The 25250-nt window shown below is 44.9% G+C and overlaps 1 protein-coding gene and 1 non-coding gene across 2 annotated transcripts in view; one reads left to right on the forward strand and one right to left on the reverse strand.

Annotated features, from left to right (window-relative positions):
- The window catches only part of LTA4H (leukotriene A4 hydrolase), a 37795-nt gene extending 14368 nt beyond the window's left edge, over positions 1-23427 (reverse strand). The window contains exons 1-14 of the mRNA XM_021006434.2: positions 23188-23427; positions 17795-17925; positions 14569-14689; positions 14151-14219; positions 12613-12717; positions 8813-8865; positions 7177-7249; positions 6634-6774; positions 5880-5903; positions 4966-5036; positions 3841-3952; positions 2578-2722; positions 1652-1755; positions 756-826 (exon numbers count right to left, since the gene is read on the reverse strand). Of these exons, the coding sequence (XP_020862093.1) occupies positions 756-826; positions 1652-1755; positions 2578-2722; positions 3841-3952; positions 4966-5036; positions 5880-5903; positions 6634-6774; positions 7177-7249; positions 8813-8865; positions 12613-12717; positions 14151-14219; positions 14569-14689; positions 17795-17925; positions 23188-23346 (1379 nt within the window). The 5' untranslated portion in view covers positions 23347-23427. The remainder of the gene's footprint in view (positions 1-755; positions 827-1651; positions 1756-2577; positions 2723-3840; positions 3953-4965; positions 5037-5879; positions 5904-6633; positions 6775-7176; positions 7250-8812; positions 8866-12612; positions 12718-14150; positions 14220-14568; positions 14690-17794; positions 17926-23187) is intronic.
- A 510-nt stretch (positions 23428-23937) lies between these two features.
- On the forward strand, positions 23938-24009 carry TRNAD-GUC (transfer RNA aspartic acid (anticodon GUC)). Its single transcript has one exon. It is a non-coding gene; the product is annotated as a tRNA-Asp (tRNA).
- Positions 24010-25250: the final 1241 nt, after the last annotated feature.

Genomic DNA, 25250 nt, shown 5'->3' on the forward strand with positions numbered 1-25250 from the left:
TCTCAAGTGGAAGAGGGATCAGGCCTGTTCTGCCTGCCAACGGATGTCAGGAGACGCTTCCCGAGATCAGGGCTGCCCTTGCGTGGGCTGGGAGGGCTCTGGACATGATGGGTTCCCTCTCACTAACGGCCTGTGAGCAGAGCCTGGCTGGCCACTCCTGAGGCACGCTGCAGAGGGAAGTGAGGCCTGCACAGCTTCCTCCGTCCCTTCCAGACCGAGGACTCTGACATTTCTTTGTCAAGAACCGGTCCCTTGAAGCAGCCACAGGCAACGCATGTTCTCACTGTGCCTTCAACAACCTCCTCTTGGGCCTCACTGGGCCACGGAGCTGGCCTGTTCCTGGCTCTGCTGGGAGACAGTAAATGCTCACAGATCCTGACAAAGTGGGAAAGTCTGGACAGGCCGAAGATCAGCGTCACTGAACTTACTTACAGGGGCTCATCAGAAGACCGACCATTCAGTTGTTTTGTTTTAGCCACGGAGAAGGGGAGCCTAGAAACTCATTAAACCACACGAAGGTGTACAAGGGTCTCCAGATCCACAGGCTGGGGTGAGACATGAACCATGGCTCTTAGAGCCCAATCCCACGGGGCTCCGTGGGAGAGTGACCAGCAGGACTCACGCTCTGTGGTGCTTTCCAGTGGACAGAGGTCTAGTGCACTGAGCATCCGTTCTACCCGCAGCACCCACCAGTGACTTCAGGAAGAGGACACACCTGGGAAGGAGGTGCACTGGCTTCTGGAGGAAACACTTACTTTGGTTTTACAGGCGGCAGGCCGGGAGAGAAGAACCAGGCATTCCAGTCAACTTGGTCAAGAATATCAGTCTGCAAGCAATTGAGAAAATTATTAAGTCTGCCACACGATAACCTTTCTCTACCCAAAACAGGCCCCCACATGAGTGCTATGTCTTCAAGGTATGAGATTATAATATACATCATAAGTGTATTAATATTAAGAGACAATGTAGTATAGCAGGTAGAGTCAGAAAGAGCTGGGTTCAACAGCTCTCCTGTCTCCTGACACTTACCTACTGGGTGACCCTGGACAAGTCACTTAACTCCACGAGCCTCAGGCAACTCCCTAGTACTTGTTTGCTAAGACATACATGGGTTGCTATTTGCACTGGAGGAGGGAATTCTGACACAAAGAGTTACCCACACTGACCAGGTCATTTATGTGTATTTTAACAGTGATAACAACAGCACTTATAAAGGACTCTGTCTGCCAAGTGTTTTACAAACAGTACCTCATTTGATTCTCACAGCCACCCTGGGAGGTAGACATCAGTGTTACCTTCACTGTGCAGAACGTAATATATATATTAACTACAATAATGTGCCTTGTGGGAAGGTCATGGCTAGGGAGTCGTCACTACTATAGGTGTGCCGATGGCTTGCACAGCGCTCACTGAAGGATTAGTTAGATGATCAGGTCTGGGGTGGAGAGACCTTCTTCAAAAGGAACACCAAACTGAGTCTCAGGAAAATTCTATAAGATTTGATCACATGTTTTAGAATCCAAATGAAATGAGGGCATTGAACGAGTATATTCTTAAAACAATGCTAGCCTCCTACCATCAGGTGCAAAGTAACTCCAAACAGCCTTCACGGAATGTGTAACAGGAACGAGGACACGCCATCTGCACTCACCTTGTCTTTGAAGTGGGAATACAGGAAGGCTTTCCAATCATCGGTTGTTATGCTCTTGTAGGAAAATTCCTTAATATAGGCTTTTAAGAATGCCAGGAAAATCTCTAGGAGAAAAAGAGAAAACAAGCTCTTGTGAATGGCCAGGCACTGTGGCAAGTTCACAAGAAATACCTGATCTGATCCCTGCCCTCAAGGGGCTCACATCTACTTGTGAATACTGGACTAACACGTGTGAAACTGGCCCTGGAAGGATGGGCAGATTGTGGCTACGTGGAAGAGAGAGGCGGCACCTTGCAAGTGGGGGGGACGCGGACAAAGGCAAAGGTAGTGAGCAAGGCGTGGTCATGTGGAAAAGAAGGGGCCTGCCTGGAGTAAAGGGTCCATGCTGGAAATAATGGGAGATGAATTTGAACAGGGAGGCGGAATCCAGCCCCAAAGAGATCTGAGACCCAGTGAATTCTCAGAGCATTGTGGGATAGTGGGAAAACACTGGCCACAAAGTCAGGAGCCATCTGTGTTCAAATTTCACCTCTGACACTTACTAGCTGTGTGACCTTGGAACAAATCGCTTAACCTTTCTGAACCTCAATTTCCTCATCTGCAAAATGTGGCAATAATGGAAGCAGCAGAGCACAGTGAACAGAGGACTAGTGTAGAGACAGGAAGATCTGAGTTCAAGTCCTGTCTGACAGAGTAGCTGTGGGACCCCGCAAGTCACTAACCCTCCCAGTGGCCCAGGTGACCATGGCTGTGTGACAGAAAAGGTGCCTGGGTGCTCTGCAAACGTTCAAGGGCTATGCTGTTACATGATGACAGGTTAAGTTTTTGAGCCACAGTACAGTGATGGAGCAGAGATGCTTCAAAGGAAGTGAGTCCCTTTCTGCTTTTCCCTCAAGGAGAAAAATGAAGACGACATCAAGCATTACCTGGTCCTCCCAGAAGCTGTTCAAGATAAAAGAGCAGAGCAAAGCCCTTCTCATAGGGGACGGAGGAATACACCTCGTCAGGATCCACATCCTTCAGGCTCACTACCAGTTTGGTGAAGGCATGAGTGTCTCCAAAAGTCTTGATCTACAAGAAACAAAATCACATGAAGAGGGACCCAGCTAGACAGCTGAGGGGGGAAGAAGGGCACCACAATGCACAGAATGTTAGGCCTGGAGTCAGGAAGACCTGAGTTCAAATCCAGCCTCAGATACTTACTAGTTATGTGAACCTGGGCAAGTCACTTTACCTCTGTCTGCCTCAGTTTCCACATCTATTAAATGGGGATAATAATAGCACCCACCTCCCAGGGTCATTGTGAGAATCAAATGAGATAATAACTGTAAAGTGCTTAGCACAGTGCCTGGCACGCAGTAAGTGCTACATACATGTTAGCTATTATATTATTATTATCTGTAAATCGAGATGAAAATAGTGCCTGCCTCCCTGGGTTATGTTGTGAGATAGTATTTGTAAAGACCTTTGCAAACCTTAAAAGCACTACATAAATTATTATTATTATTACTTGTATTATTGTATTACATATTAATGTAGAATTGTAATGTATTATTATAAATAAGAAAAAGCACTACACACACTATTGTTCACATGGTACTATCTAGGAGGTGTTGGGTAAACAAACGAACTCACTTCCTCAAGGAAGACTAGGCACATTTTTATGGCATCTGGCCAACAAACGACATTTTTTTCTTTTTGGAGGGGAGGAGGTGAGTGAGTACCAAGACAACCAACTTTATTTATTCTGCAGGAAAATTAATATAATGGCCGACATTCAGATGGAGCTTTAAGGGTTTGCCAAGTGCTCTACATTCCTTATTTGAAATGATCCTCACATCAGCTCTGTGATGTGGGTGCTATGACTAGCCCTACTTTACAGAGGAGGAAACTGCAGCAGAGAAGGGTCACGTGACTCCGAAGGCCCAGGGCATCAGCGCTTTGGGGCCAGGTGTGAGACACCAACGAGAGGCCATATTGTGAACGTTTTCTCTTCCTGATCTAATACCGTCAGTCTCGCACACTGAGTGACTCTGATCTAGAACCAACGGGACGTCCTTTACTTCTCTCTTTTATGACATCAACTTTCCTGTTCCCACATAAAAAAGCAGCTTTAGGAATTAGCTACTGAGGCTCAGCAAAATTTGGTCAGGTTTCTGGAGAACAGCCCGGAAGGATGATCATCTCACCGAGTTCTGTAATTCTCCCCATCCTCCCAAAGCATGGAAATGCCTGAACTTTTCGCCAAACAGCCGACCACAAATATGGCGCTCCAGGTATACAGTATGGCCTTCATTTAGCCTAGAAAAGAAAAAGATCAGTTTTCAACAGCAGAGGTAAGAAAATGTTCCACTCAAACAAATTTCTTTAAATTTTCCAAGGCGTTGTCAATAAGCATTTATCAAGTGCCTACTGTGTGCCAGGCATGCTGCTAAGCACTGAGGAAAAGAAAGGCAAAAGACAGTCTCTGCCCTCAACGAGCTTACAGTCCCATAGGGAAGACAACATGCACACACCTATAGACAAGATACAGAGAGGACAGATCAGGACTAGTTTTAGAAAGAAGGTATTAAGATTTAAAGAGGATTGGGAAAGGTCTCTCGAAGAAGGTGGGCTTTAGTTTAGGTGGACTTGAAGGAAGCCCAGGGAAGCCAGGGGATAGAGAGGAAGAGGGAGGGCACACCAGGCATGGCGACTGCCAGTGCAAATGCTTGGAGTCTGGAGATGTGGCGTCCTGTGTGAGGATATCCTGGAGGCCAAGGTCACGGAGTTAGAATACATGGTGGGGTTAAGGTGTAAGAAGACTGGACAGGTAGGAAGGGGCCAGGTTATGGAGGAGTTTAAAAGCCAAACAATGCTTTACACTTGATCCTGATGGTAACTCGGGGCCACTGGTGTTTAATGAGTAGAGGAGGAGATGGTCTGAGCTGCACAGCAGGAAGACTGATCTGACAGCAGAGTGAAGGATGGACTGGAATGGGGAGAGGGACAATAAATAAAAACAACTCTGATTCCCAGAGCAGGCCAGGCTGCACAGCCCGGCCCCAGCAGCTGGCACAGTGCTCCCAGCTAGCAGCATCTGAGAGCTCTGGTGAGCATTTCACCGCAGTCGGGGCTAGGCTACAACCTGGACCTCGCGTCAGCGTATGCTCAAGTCAGGTCACACCAGGAAGGAAGTGATCATGGGTCGAGACCTGCTCTGTGCCTAGCACCACCTCCGACTAAAAGAGCTCACGATCTGACTGGGGAGATGAGACGTCCACAGCAATGTGTGCACAAGTCAAGCATGAGAAAGACCAGTAAGGAAATCCTACCAAAAGTGATCCCAAGTTTTGTTCGTCACCAGGTTTCCTGTCCAGCTGTGGGAGATCTCGTGGGCAATCACCTGAGGGAAGGGAGAGAAACTATCAGGCCTTGCAAGGGAACCTACTTTTTCTTCCTCCAATTGCATGTAATCCAAATTTTCTAGAACCCAGCCTCTAACTAATATACTCAAAGTTTTATTAAATCTATTAGTTAATTTTTTAAAAAGCACCCTAGAATATCATTTGGCCAAACAGTGAGTAAAACAGAATAGTTATACATATGTAACAATAAGAGACATTCAGAAGATTAAGGAATTTTATAAAATTATAACGATGCTCTCTTAGTCAAAAATCTGCTTATAGTAGAGATACAAGGGGGAAAAAAGATCCTGCAAGTATGTTAAGGTATTGCTCTATCTGTTCTGAGGCTGTCCAGCAGTAATGGCCCTGGGGTTAGGACTCCAGCCTCATTCAAACATAAGAAATTTTCCTATTTTTTTCTTCCTGTTATTTTGATCACAAGAAAACACGATTTTAGAGATGAACAGGATGTAGGAGACCACCTAGTTCAATCCCAGAGGAAACACACAGCCAGGCAGATCAAGTGACTCGCCAAAGTCACAGAGTTGGCAAGCAGTAGAAATGGGACCCAGAGTGGGGGGCCCTGTCTTGATTCAGGGCTTTTTGCACTGTAACATGCTGACCCTTCCTACTTCTGACTAGTAAATTCAAAACATGCCACTACATAAATCACAGGGGAAAAAAAAACCTAAAGCAGAGAGTCAATCGTAGTCTGAACTAAATACTATTAACAATCTTTGTTTACTGTATCTCTATCATAATAGCCCGATGAAGGAGCCCAAAACTGGGCTTACTGAACAGCTGTGTACACCGAGAACAAGGTAAAAGAAACTGTGACTTACATTGGAGAGTGACTTGTCACCTGCCTGAAACACAAAAAGAGAAAGTTACCTTTAGGCCAGAAATGAAACTCCCAAAGGGATCTAAAGATAAGTTGCATTTGTATGTCATGCTGTGGAATTAAGGGCCTTTGGAATTCTGTGGCTGGAGACCTGCCGTGGACACAGGCAGACCACTGAGCTCCTGGCCCAGTCTCCCTCGTGACGGGGAGAGTCTCCAACACTAATCCCTGGTATAAAGCCCCTTCTTTCAGGTCTTTTCCTGTACTGGTTATTTTCCCTCTCTTCTTTCCCTCCTCCCCAACAGACAGCATTGAAAATGAACAGATGCACATATTCCACAAAGCCAGTTAAGCGGCCTAATTCTGGTTCTACTTCTGCGTGCGTGTGAACCACTACTAGCATGACTGTGGGCTGCTTACATGCCACATATGATTGGTGCGGTTCCCCTGTCCGGAGGACACCCAAACAATGGAGAAAATACTATTACAAATTTATTCTTCCAGCAAGATCCAAAATCTTTTGAATTTAATATTTCCTCTCCCAAGTATTGAGGGTTTTTTAAAAAAAATCTTTTGAAAAATGAAACAGTAATGAATAGCTATAATAATCTATAATGAAAGATGTTAACAAAAATTAGGTAAATAAGTGAAAATATCTGTTTCTACGATACAAAGACTCCAAGGTTCTTCCCATTTCAGTACATTTCTGAGAATTATCTAATAACAGCCTCAAATTGTACAATAGTAGCACTTACCAATAAAGTGGGTGTCACAAAAGTAAGGCAAGGATTTTCCATGCCGCCGTAGGGGAAGGAAGGTGGTAAGACCAGCAAGTCATACTGTCCCCAAACATATGGTCCTCCCAGATCTTCTGCAATTTTCAACATCCGTTCAGTCTGGAGAAAGTAATTCAGATTGCCTTCTGTCAAGGCTCTTGCTTAATGTTACACTTAACAGCTATATATTACTTAATAAGATGCCATATTCACTTCCCCCAACTTCTCTGCAGAGGTGAGGAACTAGGGGTGTGGAACATTGTATACAATTCAGATTTTTTCAACATATTGGTTTGTGTTGCTGAATTTTTCCCCCTCCTTTTTATTCCTTGCTATAGGATATTTCTGGGAGGGGCAAGGAGGGGGGAAAGCAGTAGGAAATCATCTAGATAATATAAAAACAAAAGATGATAATAACATTTTGTTTAAGAAAATAAGATGTTATATTTACATAATCCTGTTGACCATGAAAATAAATTCAAATTAATCACAACAATTAAAAGTAAGAAGTCAGTCACCAACCTCTGAAAATTCCAAAGCAGACTCTTCCACCTGTTCTTCCTCCGACCACACCAATGTTCTTGGGCCAATCTTTCTGTAAAACCACACTTCAATAAATCTTTAAAATTCGAGCGCATCTTTTGATAGTGCATGAAATCCTCTATCCTGCAATGGGGAGGTAGGATTGACTGGGAAAGCGGAGACGATGAGATGGTGCCTCCACACAAAGCTCATCTTCTTCACATGGTTACTGGCCCACTGTTCTAAAGGAGGGCATGACCTGGCACAAAGAGGAATGAGACAGCAAGTGCCCTCCTAGGATTATGTGGGCTCTGGGTAAGGATCCCAGAGGAGCAGGGGCACACTCTTTCCCCTCCCATTACAGGCAGGCAGCTAGCTAGAAGTAAGCTGCTGCTTCTTTTTTGGGGGGGTGGAGGGGGGAGCAGTCAGGGTTAAGTGACTTGCTCAGGGTCACAGAACTAGTAAGTGTCTGAGGCTGGATTTGAACTTGGGTCCTCCTCACTCCAGGGCTGGTGCTCTATCTACTGTGCCACCAAGCAAGCACCTTAACCTGGGGTCTGTGAACCTTAAAAAAAATTCAAGAACTCTATTTCACTATGATTGGTTTCCTTTGTAATCCTACATATTTTATTTTATGCACTTAACATGATTCTGAGAAGGAATCCATCCATAGGCCTCCCTAGACCCTGCCAAAGGGATCCAGGATACAAGAGAGGTTAAGGAGCCTTGTTCTAGAAAAACAGAATTATAGCTGAGCAACTAATAGATACGAACAGAATTCAGGAAAATGAATTCTCCTCCACAGCTCCCAGAAAGCCACACCAGAGATATGAAGGGGCAAATCGGGCCAAACACTTGGCAAATTTTTATTGACAACTATGTGTCTCCTTGAGTTGTAAACAAATTATTAATTATCCTCTTCACATAATCTCTCATTAAAATGGATTAGAGCATTCATGGTAAGAACAAAACAAAAATAATTTGGGTTTTTTTTGCTTTATTAAGTGTGTGCCCTCCTAAAATCTCTACTCTAATATCTCTGAGTATAAGGGTTACTGTTTTGTTACTGGCACGCTTTGCTTGGAGAGATTCACAAATGAACCACCACCCCAAAGAAGAGGTCAGAGATGCCCCCATCTCTGGCAGAAGTGGCAGGTTCATGAGTGTGGCACACTGCATATGTTTTCAGACTTTTTCGATGGACTGATCAGTTTTGCTGAGTTTTTTCTCTTCTCTCTCTTAACTTTTTTTCAAAAAAATATTTGTTATATGAGATGGCTCTCTAGGAGGTAGGAGAGAGAGGGATACTGGGAGAAATTCTGGTGATGTAAAAAACACAAGATACAAATAACAAGTTATTCTTAAAAATGAGTCTCTCTGGAAAAACTGAAAGAGGGGGCTAGCCAGCTACTCATGCAAAAAATGCTACAGAGGCAGGGTGACACACTGCAATACCTGCTAAGTCTAAACCTGTATTTCATATTCAGGACGATTTCTAAGATCTTCTCCAAAGGGGAGTGCTTAAGGAATAAATGACGAAGCCACTAATTATTAATATCCATGAAAAATGCAGGGGGCTGATTCGTCTTGGTGCCAAGTCTGATGTTCCCAAGGACTTCAAGCCAAAAACACTCACCTGCTTTCTAAGGCCCCAACGACAAGAGCGATCAGATAGCACGGAATTGGGACCTGAGGGAAGCAAAAAGCCAAACAAACATTCGTGTTACAGTCCAAAAACCAGCGGTGTGGGAGACAACGGATGTGCAAAAACGAAGTCAATCCCCCCTCCTGGGAGAACACGAAGCGAGCCTTTCACCCACCTATCCCAGGAGGTCCACCTCTTGAGGGACCATACTCCCAAGCTCTTGGGGAGGCCCATTTCAAGACAGTTCCACTCTTAGAGCCCCTTTGGTCCCATGAGGAAGGAAGGCTTCTGACTTTGGCTCGTGAACTTGTCTGGGCATTATTGTCAGTAGTGGATAATGGTGACAACACACTTTAAACATCTCTTAAAGACAAAAGGCTATTCTACATTTTCCCTTCGTCTTATTAGAATGTCACTTACAAAGGCAGTAGGTACTTGGTCTCTGTTGTTTTAGTACTAATTATCAGAGGAACACAAATGCTTCCAGAATTTCAAAAGCAGACGACCCACTCCTCACTTCCTGTTCTGGCATTCGTGGCTTTACAAAACTTCTTTTTATGTTAGCTTGACGTGTGTCAGGGGAAAAAACCCCACAGACAAATCCATTCTTTACTTAAAGGGTTTTTATAAGACAGGACTCTGCACAGAAACAGTAGGTGCTCAGTATACATGACTCCTCAATGTGAATCACAGAACTTCCGAGTCCAACCCCGACCTGAAGGAAGGGCCAGGGGCTCATCCAGACTCCTCGGGAAGACCTCCAGGGACGGGAATCCTTTGTCTCCCGAAGGAGCCCACTCCACCTGGGATGGCTCCATTAGCTCAGCTTTCTGCTTAAGCCCAGCTGAAATCTGAAGCTCCCAACCCCTGCTTGTAGCTCTTCCCAGCAGAGCTGATCTAACCCTTTCACCACATTTGATCGATCCTTCCAAGACCTGAAGACGGCTGTCCTGCCCCCTTGTCTCCCCTCCTCTGGACCAACATCCTCTCTTCCTTCAACTAAGCCTTAAGTGGGATGGCCTCCAGTGTCCATCCCCTAGAAGCCTTCTAGTTTGACAATGCCCTTCCTAACATACTGTGCCCAGAGCTGAATCCAGATAAGGAATTCACTGGGGCTATGGCAGTAACCAAGTCCTTTGGTTCCATATAAGGAAGACCCTCCTAATGGAAGCAATCTGAAAACAATGGCCACCCTGAAGGACAAAGAAGTTGCCATCATTAGAGGTGTGTAAGGAGAGTTGATTATTAAGTCGTTTTTAGTCACGTCCAACTCTTCATGACCCCATTTGGGATTTTCTTGGCAAAGATACTGGAGTGGTTTGCTGTTTCCTTTTCTAGCTCATTTTACAGATGAAGAAACTGAGGCAGACAGGGTGAAGTGACTTGCCCAGGGTCACAAAGCTAGTGTCTAAGGCCAGATTTGAACTCAGAAAGATGAGTTTTCCGAAGTCCAGGCTCTATCCACTGTGCCACCCAGCTGCTCTAAGGAGAAGCTGCGTGACCACTTTTCAGAGCTGTATGGTATAGAGGAGATAATGCTTCAGGGAGAGCCTGAGGCACCTTCCAATGCTGAGATTCTGGGATCCTTTCCTGGTCAGAGTAGGAGCAGCAGGAGAAAGGATTTAAGAAAATTCATAGCCCCAGAACCATAGCTTAAAAGAAAAGGGTGTTCTAAATACAAATACTGACTTTGGATCTGTTCATAAACAGGTCCCAAAGCTTTTTTATTCTCTCCCAAGCACTCCCAAGGGTTGTCTTGGCATATAATAAATAGAATGCTATGTAAGAACATTAACTGGTATCTGTTCCATGACCAAAGGTCTTAAGGAAGGCCCCCTCCAGCATGCTAGGCAGCCTTCTGCGTTTGATCTGTAGGGTGAGATGGACAAAAGCCTCACAGCGTGAGCAGGAAAGGATGAGCTGCAATCTGCGTGTGTGAAGTGAGTCTACACACTGATGAGATCACAGATCCAGTGGAGTACAGGTCAGACAAATACAAAGACTTCAAAAAAGGAGGCAAGAGTTAGCAGAAAACCTCCAGACAAATACATTGCACAAGGCTAGCGCTGCTACCCAGCTAAGGTCAGGGTACAAAGCCTTGCTTGCTCTGAACAAACAAATGACCACAACTAAGGGGCTTGTGCTGACCATGATGCATCACTGTGCGCCTTGCCTCTGCACCCTCGGGACCCCAGGCCTTTGAGGAACCTTCCTCCATGTGGTTGGGAGAGCTCTCCCCTTCTCAGAACCAAGTCACCAGACCAAGCCCTGACCAGTTCCAAACCACAGGCCTGCCCACTAGGCTTCCTTCTCCTTCTCCCTCAACCCTGCTTCCCACCACCTTTCCACTCTAGCTTTATTCATGCCTTGGCAGGCACTCTTTCTGGCTTGTTTTTGTATTTCCAGCACTTAGCATAGCGCCTGGGGCACATAGTAGGTGTTTAGTTAATGCTACTCATTCATTCCTTCAGCATTCATTCATTCATTCATTCATAGCTCACCTCTCTCTTTAAGACAAGGGCATGTATTGCTTTTATACTTGGATTCTGGGGCTTAACACAGAGTAAGCACACAGTAAGTGTTTAATCAATTCTCATTCATTCTTTTGTGCCATTTTACTTAACTATCATTAGGGTGTGTGCTCGGCTTTAGGTTTGTTTACAAGTTTACATTTGTCCGCAACATTAAAACAAACTAATACACACACCATGCACACAGTCTCCAAAAGTCTTGGTGCAGTTTGAAATTATGAAAGCTTAAACTTTTGAGAGACTTTTGAGACACCCTGCTTATACTGGAATATGGACAGATATTTCTATATAGAGAACCTCTACTGCAATTTCTCACTTAATGACCGGTTTTCCTCCAAGCAGAGCTCACGCTCCCTTACCATCTCACCTGCTATTAAATAACAGAGTCAGAATCTTACAGATGAAAATAAACTTCTTCCCACCCCACTCTCTGAGTTCCTTCATTTTTGGGATGAGGAAGCAGAGGCCCAAAAGAACAGCAGAGGTTACAGGGTCATCCATTCAGAGCTGCCCAAGCTCTCACAGCCAGCAAGAGGAAGAGCTGACTCTGGACCCCAATCCAGCCGAGATCAGCAGAGTTACAGTTGGCAAGTAAAATAAGAGAGCAGATGGACAGAAGGAAACACAGGAAGGGATAATACATAATCACAGATGATTTCCCTTCTAAGAAAAAAGGTACTGTTATTGAAGAATAAAATCTAAGTACTCTACTAAAGGTAAAACATATTTTATACGAAAGAAATGTACCCTATAAAAAATTTAGTGTTATACATTGTTATAAATAGAGTGTTTTATATTTACAGATATAATGTTATATAGTATATATAACAATATATTAATATGGAATATAGAATAGTGTATAACATTTGTAATATATAACATATAGTATATAAATATGGTCATACATTCTAATACATTTATTGTAAAATGACAAAAGGAAGTCCTTACTACCTTTGGTTAAATCTCTTGAAAAATCAGTTTTACTGATTCAACGTTTCCCCACTTCCCAAATGAGCACTGACTATCTGACTTTATCAGCTAATTGCAAAACAATGCCCACAACTACCACCTATATCTTGGTAATCTAAGCTTTTTTCTCTGAAAATTAAAAATAGAAATTTTCAAAAGAAAATCGGAAAAGAAAACATCCTCATTTTAGATTCATATATTGCACCATGAAAATTATGACGTAAGACAGAAAAACAGAAAGAATAAAAAAGGGCAATTCCTTGCAAACATACAGTAAGACTAGGATCTTACTTTTTGTATGAATTTATAGATTTTCCTACTGGAGTCTGCAGGGTCAGGGGCTTCTCCATCACGGACAGCACTCATAAGAGCCACCAGCTCATTGGGAACTGATACCTAATCAAAAGGAAATGTGAGCTCCTCATTAGAAACAAAACTCAACCCACAATTATTGAACATCCCTACGTATATTAAATAGCCTCCCTTTCTTCTTTGGCCAGCAGCCAGCAATCTGCACCTAACCATGGCCTGTGCTTTGACAAAGACCATCCCTCTGCTAGGCCTCCATGCCCCAAATGCCCAACTGCTCTGTCTTTATAAACAGAAGTGAAATAGAGAGCGCGCCTTTAGCCCCAAAACTATTTCGTAGGGGCACATCTGAGGACTAGGCATGCATCACTGAACAACTATTAAAAAATACATACTGTTAATACAGAAGTGAAATTCTGGACATCAGAACTTTCTAACAGTAAAAATGATAAATAGCCTGCAAATAGCTGAGACATCATCTCCAGCCACATTTATGAAAAGGGCAGCAAGTGGTCATAAAGGCATGTTCTGAATGCAGTTTCCAGAGGCAGAGGGAAAGCTATGGGCTATTAGGCCATCGGAGGTACTCTAGCACCATCATTCTTGGGGCTGAATTTTCTGCAAACACCAGAATTTAGCTTATGAGCGAAGGGCTAAGGCCCTAAAGGTTCACTCCATGCCCAAGCAAATGAATTGCTCAAATACGTGTTAGGCCTTCAGGATCTCTTAGCTGGAGATATGGGACAGCGGGGAATCTATACTAAATACAGAGCCGGAGGCCCAGTACCAACCTTTAGCTGTGTAAAACATTAGTTGTACTGTTCAAATCAGGCAACTGAGACCCAGAAAAGTGGTAAAGGGCCAGGAAGGCTGGTCTCTGGACCTCTGGCGCTGTGCACTCTCTGGTGTATTGCTTGTGTTAAGATCCTGGGGTTATTAGATACCCAGAAGGGCACTCACAAGACCCCATTTATTTGGCAAAGCTGGTTTGGTTCCTGATTCTGGGAGAGCACGAGAAAAATTGGCCTAGGTCAGAAATGCTTGTCCTTTTATGATGCAGTTATCCACAATCTAGCAATTCTGTAACCTCCATCACTGAAGATATCTGCATGGATTCTCTGACATCTCTACACCTCTATATATGTGTCAACTGAGCCTAAAAACAGAGTTAACCTCAAAAAAGTCATTGCTTTAAGTTTTAACTATTTTAAGAACCTTTCCCCGACAGGATTTTTTTTAACAGGCTCAAGGGTATAAATGCTGCCTACTCCTAATTCAGAACTGTCCTTTCCTCTTGTATTCAGAATACTGGACATTGACCTCACTGGGATGACTGCAAGTGAAGGCTGAGGTGTCTGTTCACAGCCTTTGGCCTGGATTTAATGTGGCAAACCCTTCTCTAGCTGTCAAATCTTCCCGTAATGACTTAGTCCCAACCATGACATCACTCCTCACTTAACCACGAGAACTCTGGGGCAGAGAGGCAGCTCATGGCATCCATGGAAGGTGCAATTCCCTACCTCAGCACTGTAGGTCAGCTTCACGGAGGGAGTGTCCTGACAGGGAAGAATCGCTCTGCAGTGGATGGCCTGGGGCAGAGGAAGGGAAAGGAGAGACTGTTAGATAACAGTGTTTTCCAGAAGACCTCAGAGCCACTTCAAGCTGGACTGTTTAAATCAAAGATGTGTTTCACAGCGACTTGGGATTTCAATGAATTACCAAAACGTGGTTTGTCCATGAATGGAAATGGAACCTCTATTTCCCATTTTAATACTTGGGCAGACTTCCACAGTTCTGCCCAAGCAACAAGACCCTTTCCTCTACTGATTGGCTCCCATTTTCCCTGCATATATTGATCTGTACATACTTGTTTGCATGTTGAATAACTGACTGACATCCTGGCATCTATCTGACAAATTGTCCTGCGATCCCTCTCACCTGGCACTGGCTGAACAGATAGGGGTGTTTCTTCCCAGATGTCTGTTCCGGAGTGAGCCACTGCAGAGCTGAAGATTGGGGGGATGTCTCATAGGAAATCTCCACGACCACTTCTTGCTTTCTGCAGGAAACAAAGCATAAACACACACATGAGCAGCCTATAGCTGGGATGTGGCCACAGCTAAAAGGCACTGGGAAAGAACTCTGCGATTGATAGCACAAACACTGAACTAATGTGACAGCTTCTGGAATGTGCCCCTTCATTTAAAAACAAACCAAAAAAACCAAAGGACCCATCAAAACTGCTCTCAAATCCTTTCGCGGTAAGGATCAGCAAAGAGGTTTCCAGGAGATGTCTTTCAGGAGAGCCGCACATCAGAAATGTCTTTACATTTCAGTTTCATTTTTAAGTGCAAAAATCATAGAATGACCAAACCACAGAGCAGGGATTCTTGGCCTGGGGAGGGTCCATGAACCTGATTTTTAAATATTTGGATGACTGTCTCCCGCTGTAATCAATGTTGTATGTATTCCCATGTACTTTATTTATGCACTTAAAAACATGAGACAAAGGCTGAGAATGGCCGAAGGGGTCCATGACCCAAGAAAGGTGAGGAATCCCTGCTTCCTAGGAAATATTAAGCTAGAATAATCATCATATTTGGTCATGCTTTTCTTCCCCCAGTAAAAAATAAAACCAAACTTCCTTATGGCCTAAAGCAAACATGAAGGGGTCCCCTCTACCTAAGGCTCTATGCTATGAGCAAAGTGAAAGAAAGCAGAAATCATGCCTATGTCATTTCTCCTATGCAATGCAGACTCTTGGTAAATCACGACAGCATTCAGTGCATGCCGACAAATGAGCAAAGAGCTTTGTTAGCCAATCACAGTAAGCATTATCTAGACAAGGGGCTTCAGACCTGGGTTCTAGCCCTAGCACTGTCATTGAAACTATGTGACTTCAGCCAGAGCAGGACTGGTCAGGGATCACTGACAGAGGAGCCAGCACAGTGAGGTTTGTGTCTCTAAAGTCAAGGGAGGGGCAAATACTCACTAAGAGGATGTGGTCAACGGTGTTGAATGCTGTGTAGAGGTCAAGGGAGTGAGAGCTCTCAGAACAGCTCACGGACTTGGCCATGAGAAGGCCATGAGAGGGAAGTCTGAGCACAGTGGTGGGAACAGAAGCCAGGCCGCAAGAAGCTGATGAGAGAATGGGCACAGAGGAAGTAGAGGCATTGGGAGCAGACAAGTTTCTCAAGAAGTCTGGCAGTAAAAGAGAACAAAGATACAGACCCCAGTATAGGTACAGGAAACAAGGGTCAAAAGCAGAATTTCCTTGGGAGTGGATAAACCTGGGCATGTCTCCAGGCAGACAGGAGTCAGAGAGGGAAGAGAGTCAAGGGGCATAAAAAGAAAAAATAGAATTATTCATAGCTACTTTTTTTTCCTCTGGTGGCAAAGGAAACTAAGGGAATGCCCATCGATTGCGGAATGACTGAACAAATTATGGTATATGAATGTGATGGAACACCACTGTACTATAAGAATGATGAAGGGGACGGTTTCAGAGAAACCTAGGAAGACTTGTGTGAACAGATGCAGAGGGAGGTGAGCAACAGCAGGGGAAAAAAATCGACATAAGAACAACATCGTAAGGACAGGAAACTTGATCAATGCAATGGCCAACCACATGTGCAGAGACTCCACAGTGAAGCAGGTCACCCAGCTCCAAACAAAAGGTGATGGACTCCAGGTACAGACTGAGACGGGCAGGGCATCCCGAAAGCATGAAGTGTTAGCAGTTCTAATCATTTAAAACCACACCATGACTTTTGGGATACCCTGTACACAGGTCCCATGTAGGAACCAGTTTTGTTTGACTCTGCATATTTGCTGTAAGGGTTTGGTTTTCTTTTTTCTTTTAAGGGGTGGGGGAAATAGAAGAGAGAGAAAATTAATTTTTGTTCATTTAAAAAATTAAATTAAATTTGTAAAAATGAATAAAGACAGTAAGGGGATGATTCTCCTCACAGACTGGCTCTACCCATCTTGCCTAGGCTGGAAATGTAGGGGCTATTCACAGGAGCGGTAGCACCTGTTCACTGGGATTCACCATATCGGTACCAAACCCAGTGCATAAATCTGGTCGACTTAGCCCACCGCACCTCCGCATTCCTGAGCTCAAGAGATGTGCCAGCCTCAAGCAAGACTGCAGGCGGGAACCACCATGCCCAGCTCTGGCAATGACTCTCCAATCTAGGTCGCAGGGGAGGTAGGAAGAGACGAGACTGAGCACAGATAGGGGAGATCAGACTATGTGAGGAAGAAGAATATCTTTTCTGTAACTAGAAAGAAGCAGAGAGAGGTGAAGAAGAGTTTTGAGGAGGGGAATTGAGGGAACTCAGGTGGCCTCCCTCTTCTTAACAAAGTAAGAGGCTGTATTAGATGTAACTTAGGAAAATGAGTACAGCTGGTTGTTTGATTATAAATGGGTATTTTTATCAGTGAAACAGAAGAACTGTGGAGGGATGAACCCAACAGTAGCCAAAAATGTCACTGAATTGAGACTGGAAATCTGGAGACCTGAGTTCTAATCCTGGCTCTACTAACCAGCTGTATAACTAGGTGCTCAGTTTCCTCAAATATAAAGTGTGGGGCTGAACTAAATGGTCTCTGGGGTTCCTTCTGGCTAATTAATTTTAAACAAACTCTCCTCTGATTTTATTTTAAAATCTGAGCATGGGTTTACATATTCTTAAAATCTTTCCACTATTGTTAAGATACGGTCAGAGCCATCTTTATCTATTGGGTGTGACTTAGCTATCTCAAATCCTTAAGTTCAAGGGTTTATCTATATCACTTCCTTCATTCAGCTCGTCACAGAATCACATACTTAGTACTGTAACTTCCACTTCACCCAGAAACCGACAAGCAAAAAAGACTAGTCCAGGGGTCGGGAACCTGTGGCCCTCTAGGTCCTCAGGTGAGTTCAACTTTTACAGAACAAATCCTTTTATGAAGGGGATTTGTTCTGTGAAGTTTGGATTCAGTCAAAGGGCCACACTTGAGGACCTAGAAGGCCACATGTGGCCTCAAGGCCTCACGTCCCCCACCACCCCTGGGCTAGCGTAACAAAATTACCATGCCAAAATTTTTTTTTATTTTCTCCTAAAATTAATTTAAGACTCTACTGTCTATGAACTACAAGGAAAAGTGATAACCATACTTGCTCAGTGCCACAGGAAGAGTGATTTCCAGTGGGGATCCTCTGAAGCTCTGCCTTTCACCCAGACAGAATTGAACTTCTTGCCCATTAATCACGACTTTTTCTATTTTAAGGTCCTTTGTATCCAAAATCTGGAATAAAATAAATAATTTAAAACTGAGTTACGTGAGAAATATAAGCAGCAAAAGAAATGTTATTTTACGCTCCCAAAGAACTGAAGGTTGGATCTGTGCTATGAAAATTACAGCTGATTATGAAAAGTTAGATGCCGAGTAAATAAAAGGGGGCCAATGAGTCCAAAGCTGATCTAAATATGACCCAAAATTCAAACAGATATTTAAATGTAAGTTTCTGGAAAAGGTTTGGTCACAGCTTGGATACAGATAGACATGTCTACAGAGCTGGCCTGCGATTTCACTGGAATCGGAAACTCCCTTTAACAATGCTGGTCAGCACCTTCTCGGAAACTTAATCATCTTCAAGAACACTTAGAGGTTAAGTGACTTGCCCAGGGTCACACAGCCAGCATGTGTCAAAGGAGGGACACATAAGGGCTTACTATAGTTTTAAGTTATTAAAGCCTAAATGGTTTAAAATATGCATTCAGATTTTTGGGACTTCCTGTATAGATAACCACCGGCAATTCTGAAGTATCTAGGCAAATGATGGGGGTCAGGGACTAGATTTATAATTTCACTGGAATAGGGAATTCTCACAGGAGGAAACTACCTCTCCCAATCCTTCTCAAAGACACACATAGCCAGGATGTTTCAGAGGGAGGTCTTCCTAGCTTTGAGGCCCTCTCACATTGCAAATGTTGGAAATTATATGTCTTGTATGTAAAGATTTTAGCTCCTCTCTCCTAACCGCTAACACCTCTGTTAGGAAAGCCCTGGCTTCACAAATCACTGTATAGCTGTCTGCCTCTGTGGCTATCCAATATAGCCATTACATTGATCAACCCAGGCCTCAGGTGTTCTCTGGTTCCACCTTCTAGATCCTATTACATCTATATGTTGAAAGACAACACTGCTGAATAGAAAAATAGTATGTAAGTAACTGTTACTGTGGCTAGGGATAGGGGTTATGTCCACAGGGTATTACACACAGCAAACACTTAATAAATGCTTACTCACAGAATCACAGATCTAGAACTGGTCATCCTAGTCCTAGCCCTACACTTCACAGATAAAGAAACTAAGGCCCAGTGGCACTGACTGATTTCTCCAAAGTCCACTGGGTAAAAGCACTGAATGCAGGTCCTCTCCACCTGCACGTGTATCCTGGCCACTCCTACCTCCCATCTCAAGTACCCCTTTCTGCCATCTTCAATTTCTCCCTTTTCACTGGCTCCTCCCTCTCGTCTTCAAAAGTCTTCCTCATTTGACATTCCTGTTCTCTTCAGTTACTGTTTTATTCCCTTTTTATTTTCAGTCAAACGTTTTTGAACGAACCGTCTAAACCAGTAATACTGCCTCAATGTCCTTATATCATCTTCTACTTAACTCCTTGCAACCTTGGCTTCCATCTCATCTCCCATCCCCTCTACTGGAAAGGCATCCCGGAAGGCTACCAATGACATAATCACCAAATTCAAGGCCTTTTCTAAGTCCTTCCTCCAAATTCCCAACCACGTCCTCCTTGAAAACCTTTTAATCCTTTGGTTTCCATGACACTACTGTCCTGCTTTTCCCACTCTGGCTCCTCGTCTCACCCCCTCAAACGAGTAGCCCTTAAGGTTGGGTCGCCAGCCTTTTCTCAATTCTTCCCTCCAACAGCATGTCATCTATTCCCCCACCTACGACACCCCTTTGTTGGTAACCCCCCCATCGGCACCTACTACAAAAGAATCTTGGAAGGACCTAATGAGACAATAAATGTTGGCACTCTGAAAACCTCAGAACACTACAGAATGCTGGCTAGTATTCTCTCTCTCCCTAGTCTTGACATCTTGCAAGTTCCATCCATCCATCAACCCCCTAATATTTATTAAAAGCCTATTCTGTGCCAGGTACTCTGTTAAGCACCCCCTAAGTATTTCTAACCTAGTAGAACTAGAGCTCCTTTCTGCACTGATGTATTTTTTTTGGACCAGAAGTGTGATTATATTGGTGTATAGTTCTATGAGGAAACACCCTCCACCAGTGCAGATCACCACCTGCTCAGCAAATTCTAGTCAGAGAACTACCTGGGGGCAATGACCTGTGAAATGACTTATCCAAGGTCACTCAAGCAGTAGCTGTCAGAGCAGGAATTTGACCTCGTTTTCCTGGCTTAGAGGTGAGCTCTCTGGCCACTCTCCTGCTTCTCTTTCTATGTATGGGAGAATCCAGATTGGGGTAGGGAACCTGCAGTCTCGAGGGCCCCTGATCTAGAGGATGCATTTTAGAAACTAAATGCTTTTTTCCTAGGCCTGGTTTCCCCTCCTGTGGGGAATTCCCCCCACCCCCCAATCTCCCTCTAGCAATTTGTAGTCTGAGAAGTAGTTTTCAAGCTTCCTAGTCCCGGGAACCCTTTAACCTCTCAAAATTAATGATCCCCCCACCCAAAACAGCTTTCGTTTATGCAGACTATATCAAAGGATCGATTTACTACGTTGGAAATCAAGCCATCTTAGTATTATAAAAACAATTTTGAGATCGGTCCCCCTAACAAGGTCAGGGCCGCTTCCAGGAGCTCCTGAACCAAGCTTTGAGAGCTGCCTTCTTAGGGAGTTGTCTGGGGCAATGACAAGTTAAGTAACTTGCCCGCTGTCACAGGCGCTAGGATACGAAAGCAGGTCTTCCTGACACCACGCTGCCTCCTGGCATCAAGTCTTAGCTTGCGGCTCCAAACTTGACAGGAAGTTTCTAAATAAACTATTGTTGGCACACTGCTCAGTTAACATTATAGTAAGCAGTGCACAGCCAAAAAAAAAAGGTAATAGGAAGGATGGGAAATAAAGGAGCCTAGACAGTCTACAAACCAGATAATTTGATGATCTATAATTAGCTCCTTATATTAAAAAATGTAACCTCAATAATCTTGTATTACATTATCTTAAGACAAAAAGGGAAAGAGCTGAGTGCAAATCCTGCCTCCAACACTTAGTAGCTGAGTGACCTGGGCAAGTTTAAAAACAAAAAAAACCCACCTCTGTGCCTCAGTTTCTCCTTCTGTAAAATGAGAGGTTGTACTTGATACAGCCTCTAAGTTCCCTTCCAGCTCTAAAGGTATGATCCTATGATCATACATTTCAGTTAAGTTCTAAATAGTGTTTATTATTACACAACTAAACTTCTGCTCTTCCATATGATTCTCTGTAGGTTATTTCTCATTTACCCAACTGTCTTGTAAATTCTGCAAGGATGGGAACCTGCCTGGTCTTCTCCTCCTCTATTTACTCCTCTATTTACTCTATCGCTTAGCTCAGCACCTTGGATCACACAGGAAATATTTATTGAATGAATATGTATGTGACCAGAAAGATGTAGGCAAAATCCAAGCATACAGGAACCTCGGGCTTGAAGTAGTCTGTGAGGAGGAGACTACTCTCAGAAGGCCGAGAACGAGTGCTGGGCCACACGGAAGGCAGATGGTGGGATTCGATTTGGCCAAGTGACTTTCAAGAACTCTGATGATGGGAACAACACAACGATTCCTAAATAAAGCGCTGGAACCCCAGAAAGTAAGTCATCACGCCTCAGGCCTTCCCTAGTACTTTGTACCTTCCGTGTCTGTGTTTTCGATTGTTCAGTTGTTTCAGTCTTGTCTGACTCTCTGTGACCCCATCTGGAGTTTTCTTGGCAAAGATACTGTGATGGTTAGCCATTTCCTTCTCCAACTCATTTCACAGATGAGGAAACTGAAGCAAACAGGGTTAAGTGACTTCCTCAGGGTCACCCAGCTAGTAAGTGTCTGAGTTCAGATTTGAACTCAGAAAGGTGTCTTTGCCCTCTATCCACTGCATCACCTAGCTGCCCAGGTCTGTTTTACCTTCTTATCATGTATGCATGTGTTCCTCTATTATAATTCTAATTCAGTGCTTTATCATGATAAGCGTGTGAGGGACCCTGGAGTTTCAAGGATGAAGCTGAGTACAAGCACTAGCAGGTCCCACCAGACTGGGAAAGCTTGAACTGGGGGGGGGGCGTGGCATTGGAGGGGTGGGCCAGATGGCATATTTAGGGGACCAGCCCAAGTCCAAAATATCTCAGGACCATGATGGATGCAGGGGGCGATGATTCTTTGTCCAAAGCAACTCTCAAAGACCACATACTGAATGGTAAAGAGGACTGGCACCTGCATCCCACCCCAACTGGAGGGAGGAGGGATGCTTAGACAGGGAGCGGAGAGCAGGTAGAGAGGGCACAATGGAAAGACCCATCACACATGTGGGTTTGGCTCTTTTTCTGGGTCTCAGGGGATACAAGTGGGAAGGAAGTGGGGGAGGAACAGGGATGGGGAACAAAAAGTTAAATGCTAAGGGAGAAAGTGTTAAAAATTCATTCAAATGAAATGGAAGCTGAGAAGGTGAGGAAAGGCTCTGAGCCTGGATAAGGATTGGGTGATCATGACTCGGGGGCTGAGCAGGAAGAAGAGTTGGAACAGGGAAGGGCTGAGCTGGGTTAAGAGGGAGAGAAAGTGAATGTAAGTTAATAAGAGAGTGGGCAAAACAGCAGAAAGGAGAGGAACGGGAATCGCGGATCCAGAGCTGGAAGGGGCCCCCAGCGGCTCTTCTTTTTACAGATAGGGAAACAGAGGTCCAGGCACGGGCAATGGCTTGTAAAAGGATCACACAATCACAGATGTAGGGCTGGAAGGGATCTTCAGAGACCATCTAGTCCAGCCCCTTCACTTGACAGATGAGGAAACTGAGGCTCAGAGAAGAAAGTGACTTGTAAAGGGAATCATAAGATTACAGATGTGGGGCTGGAAGGGATCTTAGAGACCATCTAGTCCAGCCCCTTCACTTGAAAGATGGGGAAACTGAGGCCCAGAGAAAGTGACTTGTAAAGGGGGTCATAAGATCATAGATCTAGGGCTGGGAGAGACTTTTTTATATGGGGGAAAACTGAGGCCAAAAGTGGGGAAATGACATATAAAGGGGGAATGTCTCAAGCCATCCGGTCCTCCCCTCTCGTATTACATATGGGGAAACTGAGGCCAAGGGAAGGGAAATGATATGTAGATGGGGGGTGACTTATAAATGGGAAAAAGGGAGGGGAGGTCATAGAGCGGGCTGGAAGGGAGCTCAGGGGCCATCCAGTCCTCCCCTCCCATTTTACATGTGGGGACACTGAGGCCCAGGGCGGCTCAGTGACTGGCCCAAGGTCACGGGGACCCGGCGCCAGAGGCGGGGCTCTCGGGGCTGGGGCCGGGCCCGGGAGTCGGGGGCCGGGGCCCCACCGTACCAGGCTGCGCAGGCTGTCCTCCTGGGAGCGCACGGTGAGCTGGGCCGCAGCCCGCAGCGCCCGCCGGGCGAAGTCCACGGCGCAGCGCAGGTGCAGGTGCGTGATGTGGCAGACGGAAGCCGGCGAGGCCAACGAGCACCAGTCGGCCACCTCCGCCATGGCTCGTCCGCTCCGGGGTACGCCGACAGCCGCACTGACTCCCGCGGCCGGCCCGCGTCCTCTCTGCGCCGAGGGGGGGCGGGCAAAGGCGGAGGCGGGGCCTGGAGGAGGAGAGCGGGGCATGCCGGGAAGGGAAGTCCTGGAGGGCCTCCGGGAGAGCCGGGACGCCCGGAGCCAGACTACAAGTCCCGTGGAGCCTTGCGGCTGGGCGGGTCCATGACTCCGGGCGGCGGAGCGAGGAGGGCGTCTCCTGTTTTAGGAGGAGCAGTGGTGGCGATATCCGCCTGGGGCAGCCGCTACTGGACGCCCTGGAGGAAGTTGTCTCACTGGGGCAGCGGGTAAATGACCCGGCCGAGGACGACGACCCTCGGTATGAGGCCGCGGAACGGAGGCGGCGACGAACGTAGCAATAAACGACACTCTCACGGTGGCCCGCCTTCCCTCTACCCAAGCCCACGTGTCACAGTGGCCTCCGCGGAATTGAATTGGCGGCCGGGAGCTGAGCCTTCTCTCTCATTGGCCAGTTTAGTCAATGTGGGCGGGGCAAGAGTGGCCGGGTTATGAAATCAATTGGCACTGTGTTGTATGTGCTCCTCGTTAGTATAGTGGTGAGTATCCCCGCCTGTCACGCGGGAGACCGGGGTTCGATTCCCCGACGGGGAGAGGCGACGGTGTTTTCTTTTCGTAAAAGGAAATTTATTTATTAAAATTTATTATTAATAAATTGAACGCAAATAAACCAGCAAATTTTTAAAAATAATTAATTGAAAGTAGGCTATAACACCCCAGCCTAGTCCTTTTCGTTGTTGGCTTTCCCAGACAGCAACGAGGTAGAGACATCATTAGAAAAGTATTCACCTTACGACTAATTACTTAAATTAGAGAAGCTGCAGTTATCACAAACAATTAAAGTTGGCTCCAAGGACAGAGATTGATTCTGTACATTTACATGCCCTGCGCGCAGTAAGTATTCAATGGATTTCTGCTGATTGAAGAAATTCAATTTAATGAAAGTTTATGAAGAACCTACTGTGTGCAATGAAATGTGCAAGACCCTAGGAAGAAAACCGTGGAAGAGCTGCACCATTCTTGCTCTCAAGAATCCTATGCACATACAGGCAATACAAAATAATACCTACTGGGTGCATTAGGGAGGCGAAGCGTGCTAGATGAGGTTTTACTAGGAGGGAAAACTCCAATTATGCTATGTGGATCAGTGGTGTTTTAAAGGGTAGGTAGGGACTCAATAGGCCAAGAAGAGTAAGTGGGGCATTCAGTCATAGGAAGTGTCTTGAGCAAAGGCAATTGGAAATCAGTCTCAGATATATCTAGGGCTGGAAGGTAGTTAAATTGTCGGAGGCACAGAATGCACCAGGGAAATCATATAAGCTAACACTAGAAGGGCAGAGTAAGGTCAAATTATGGAGGGATTTGAATGGCAGCTTAATGATCCTGAACTTTACTTATTAAGCAGTAGGGACCCAATCATGGTTTTTTAGCACAGGGATAGCATGACCAGATTTATGTGGGTTAGTCTGAAGTCTTCCAGGAGAATGGAAGTAGAAACATGTTTTAGAAGATCAATGCTATAGTCCAGGCAGGCCTGTACTAGGCTAGTCCTCATGAAAAATATGGCTGATATCATATTACTTAACCTTTTCAATGGGTGGGGGAGGGAGAGAATTTGGAACTTAAAATTTAAAAACAAAAGAATGTTAAAAAATACTAATAGATTAAAAAAGAGAAAGAAAAATATTAAAATGGTAAAATCCACAGGACTTGGTAACTAATTGGCTATAAGCAGTAACATTTAACTTTCAAACATGGTGGAATGAATGAATGGCAGTTCTATTGATCAAAGTATGAAGTCAGAAGGAACAAATATGGAAGAACGCGTAATGAAT

Source organism: Phascolarctos cinereus, unplaced genomic scaffold (assembly GCF_003287225.1).
Source record: "Phascolarctos cinereus isolate Bilbo 61053 unplaced genomic scaffold, phaCin_HiC Scaffold_1;HRSCAF=81, whole genome shotgun sequence".
Taxonomy (NCBI): domain Eukaryota; kingdom Metazoa; phylum Chordata; class Mammalia; order Diprotodontia; family Phascolarctidae; genus Phascolarctos; species Phascolarctos cinereus.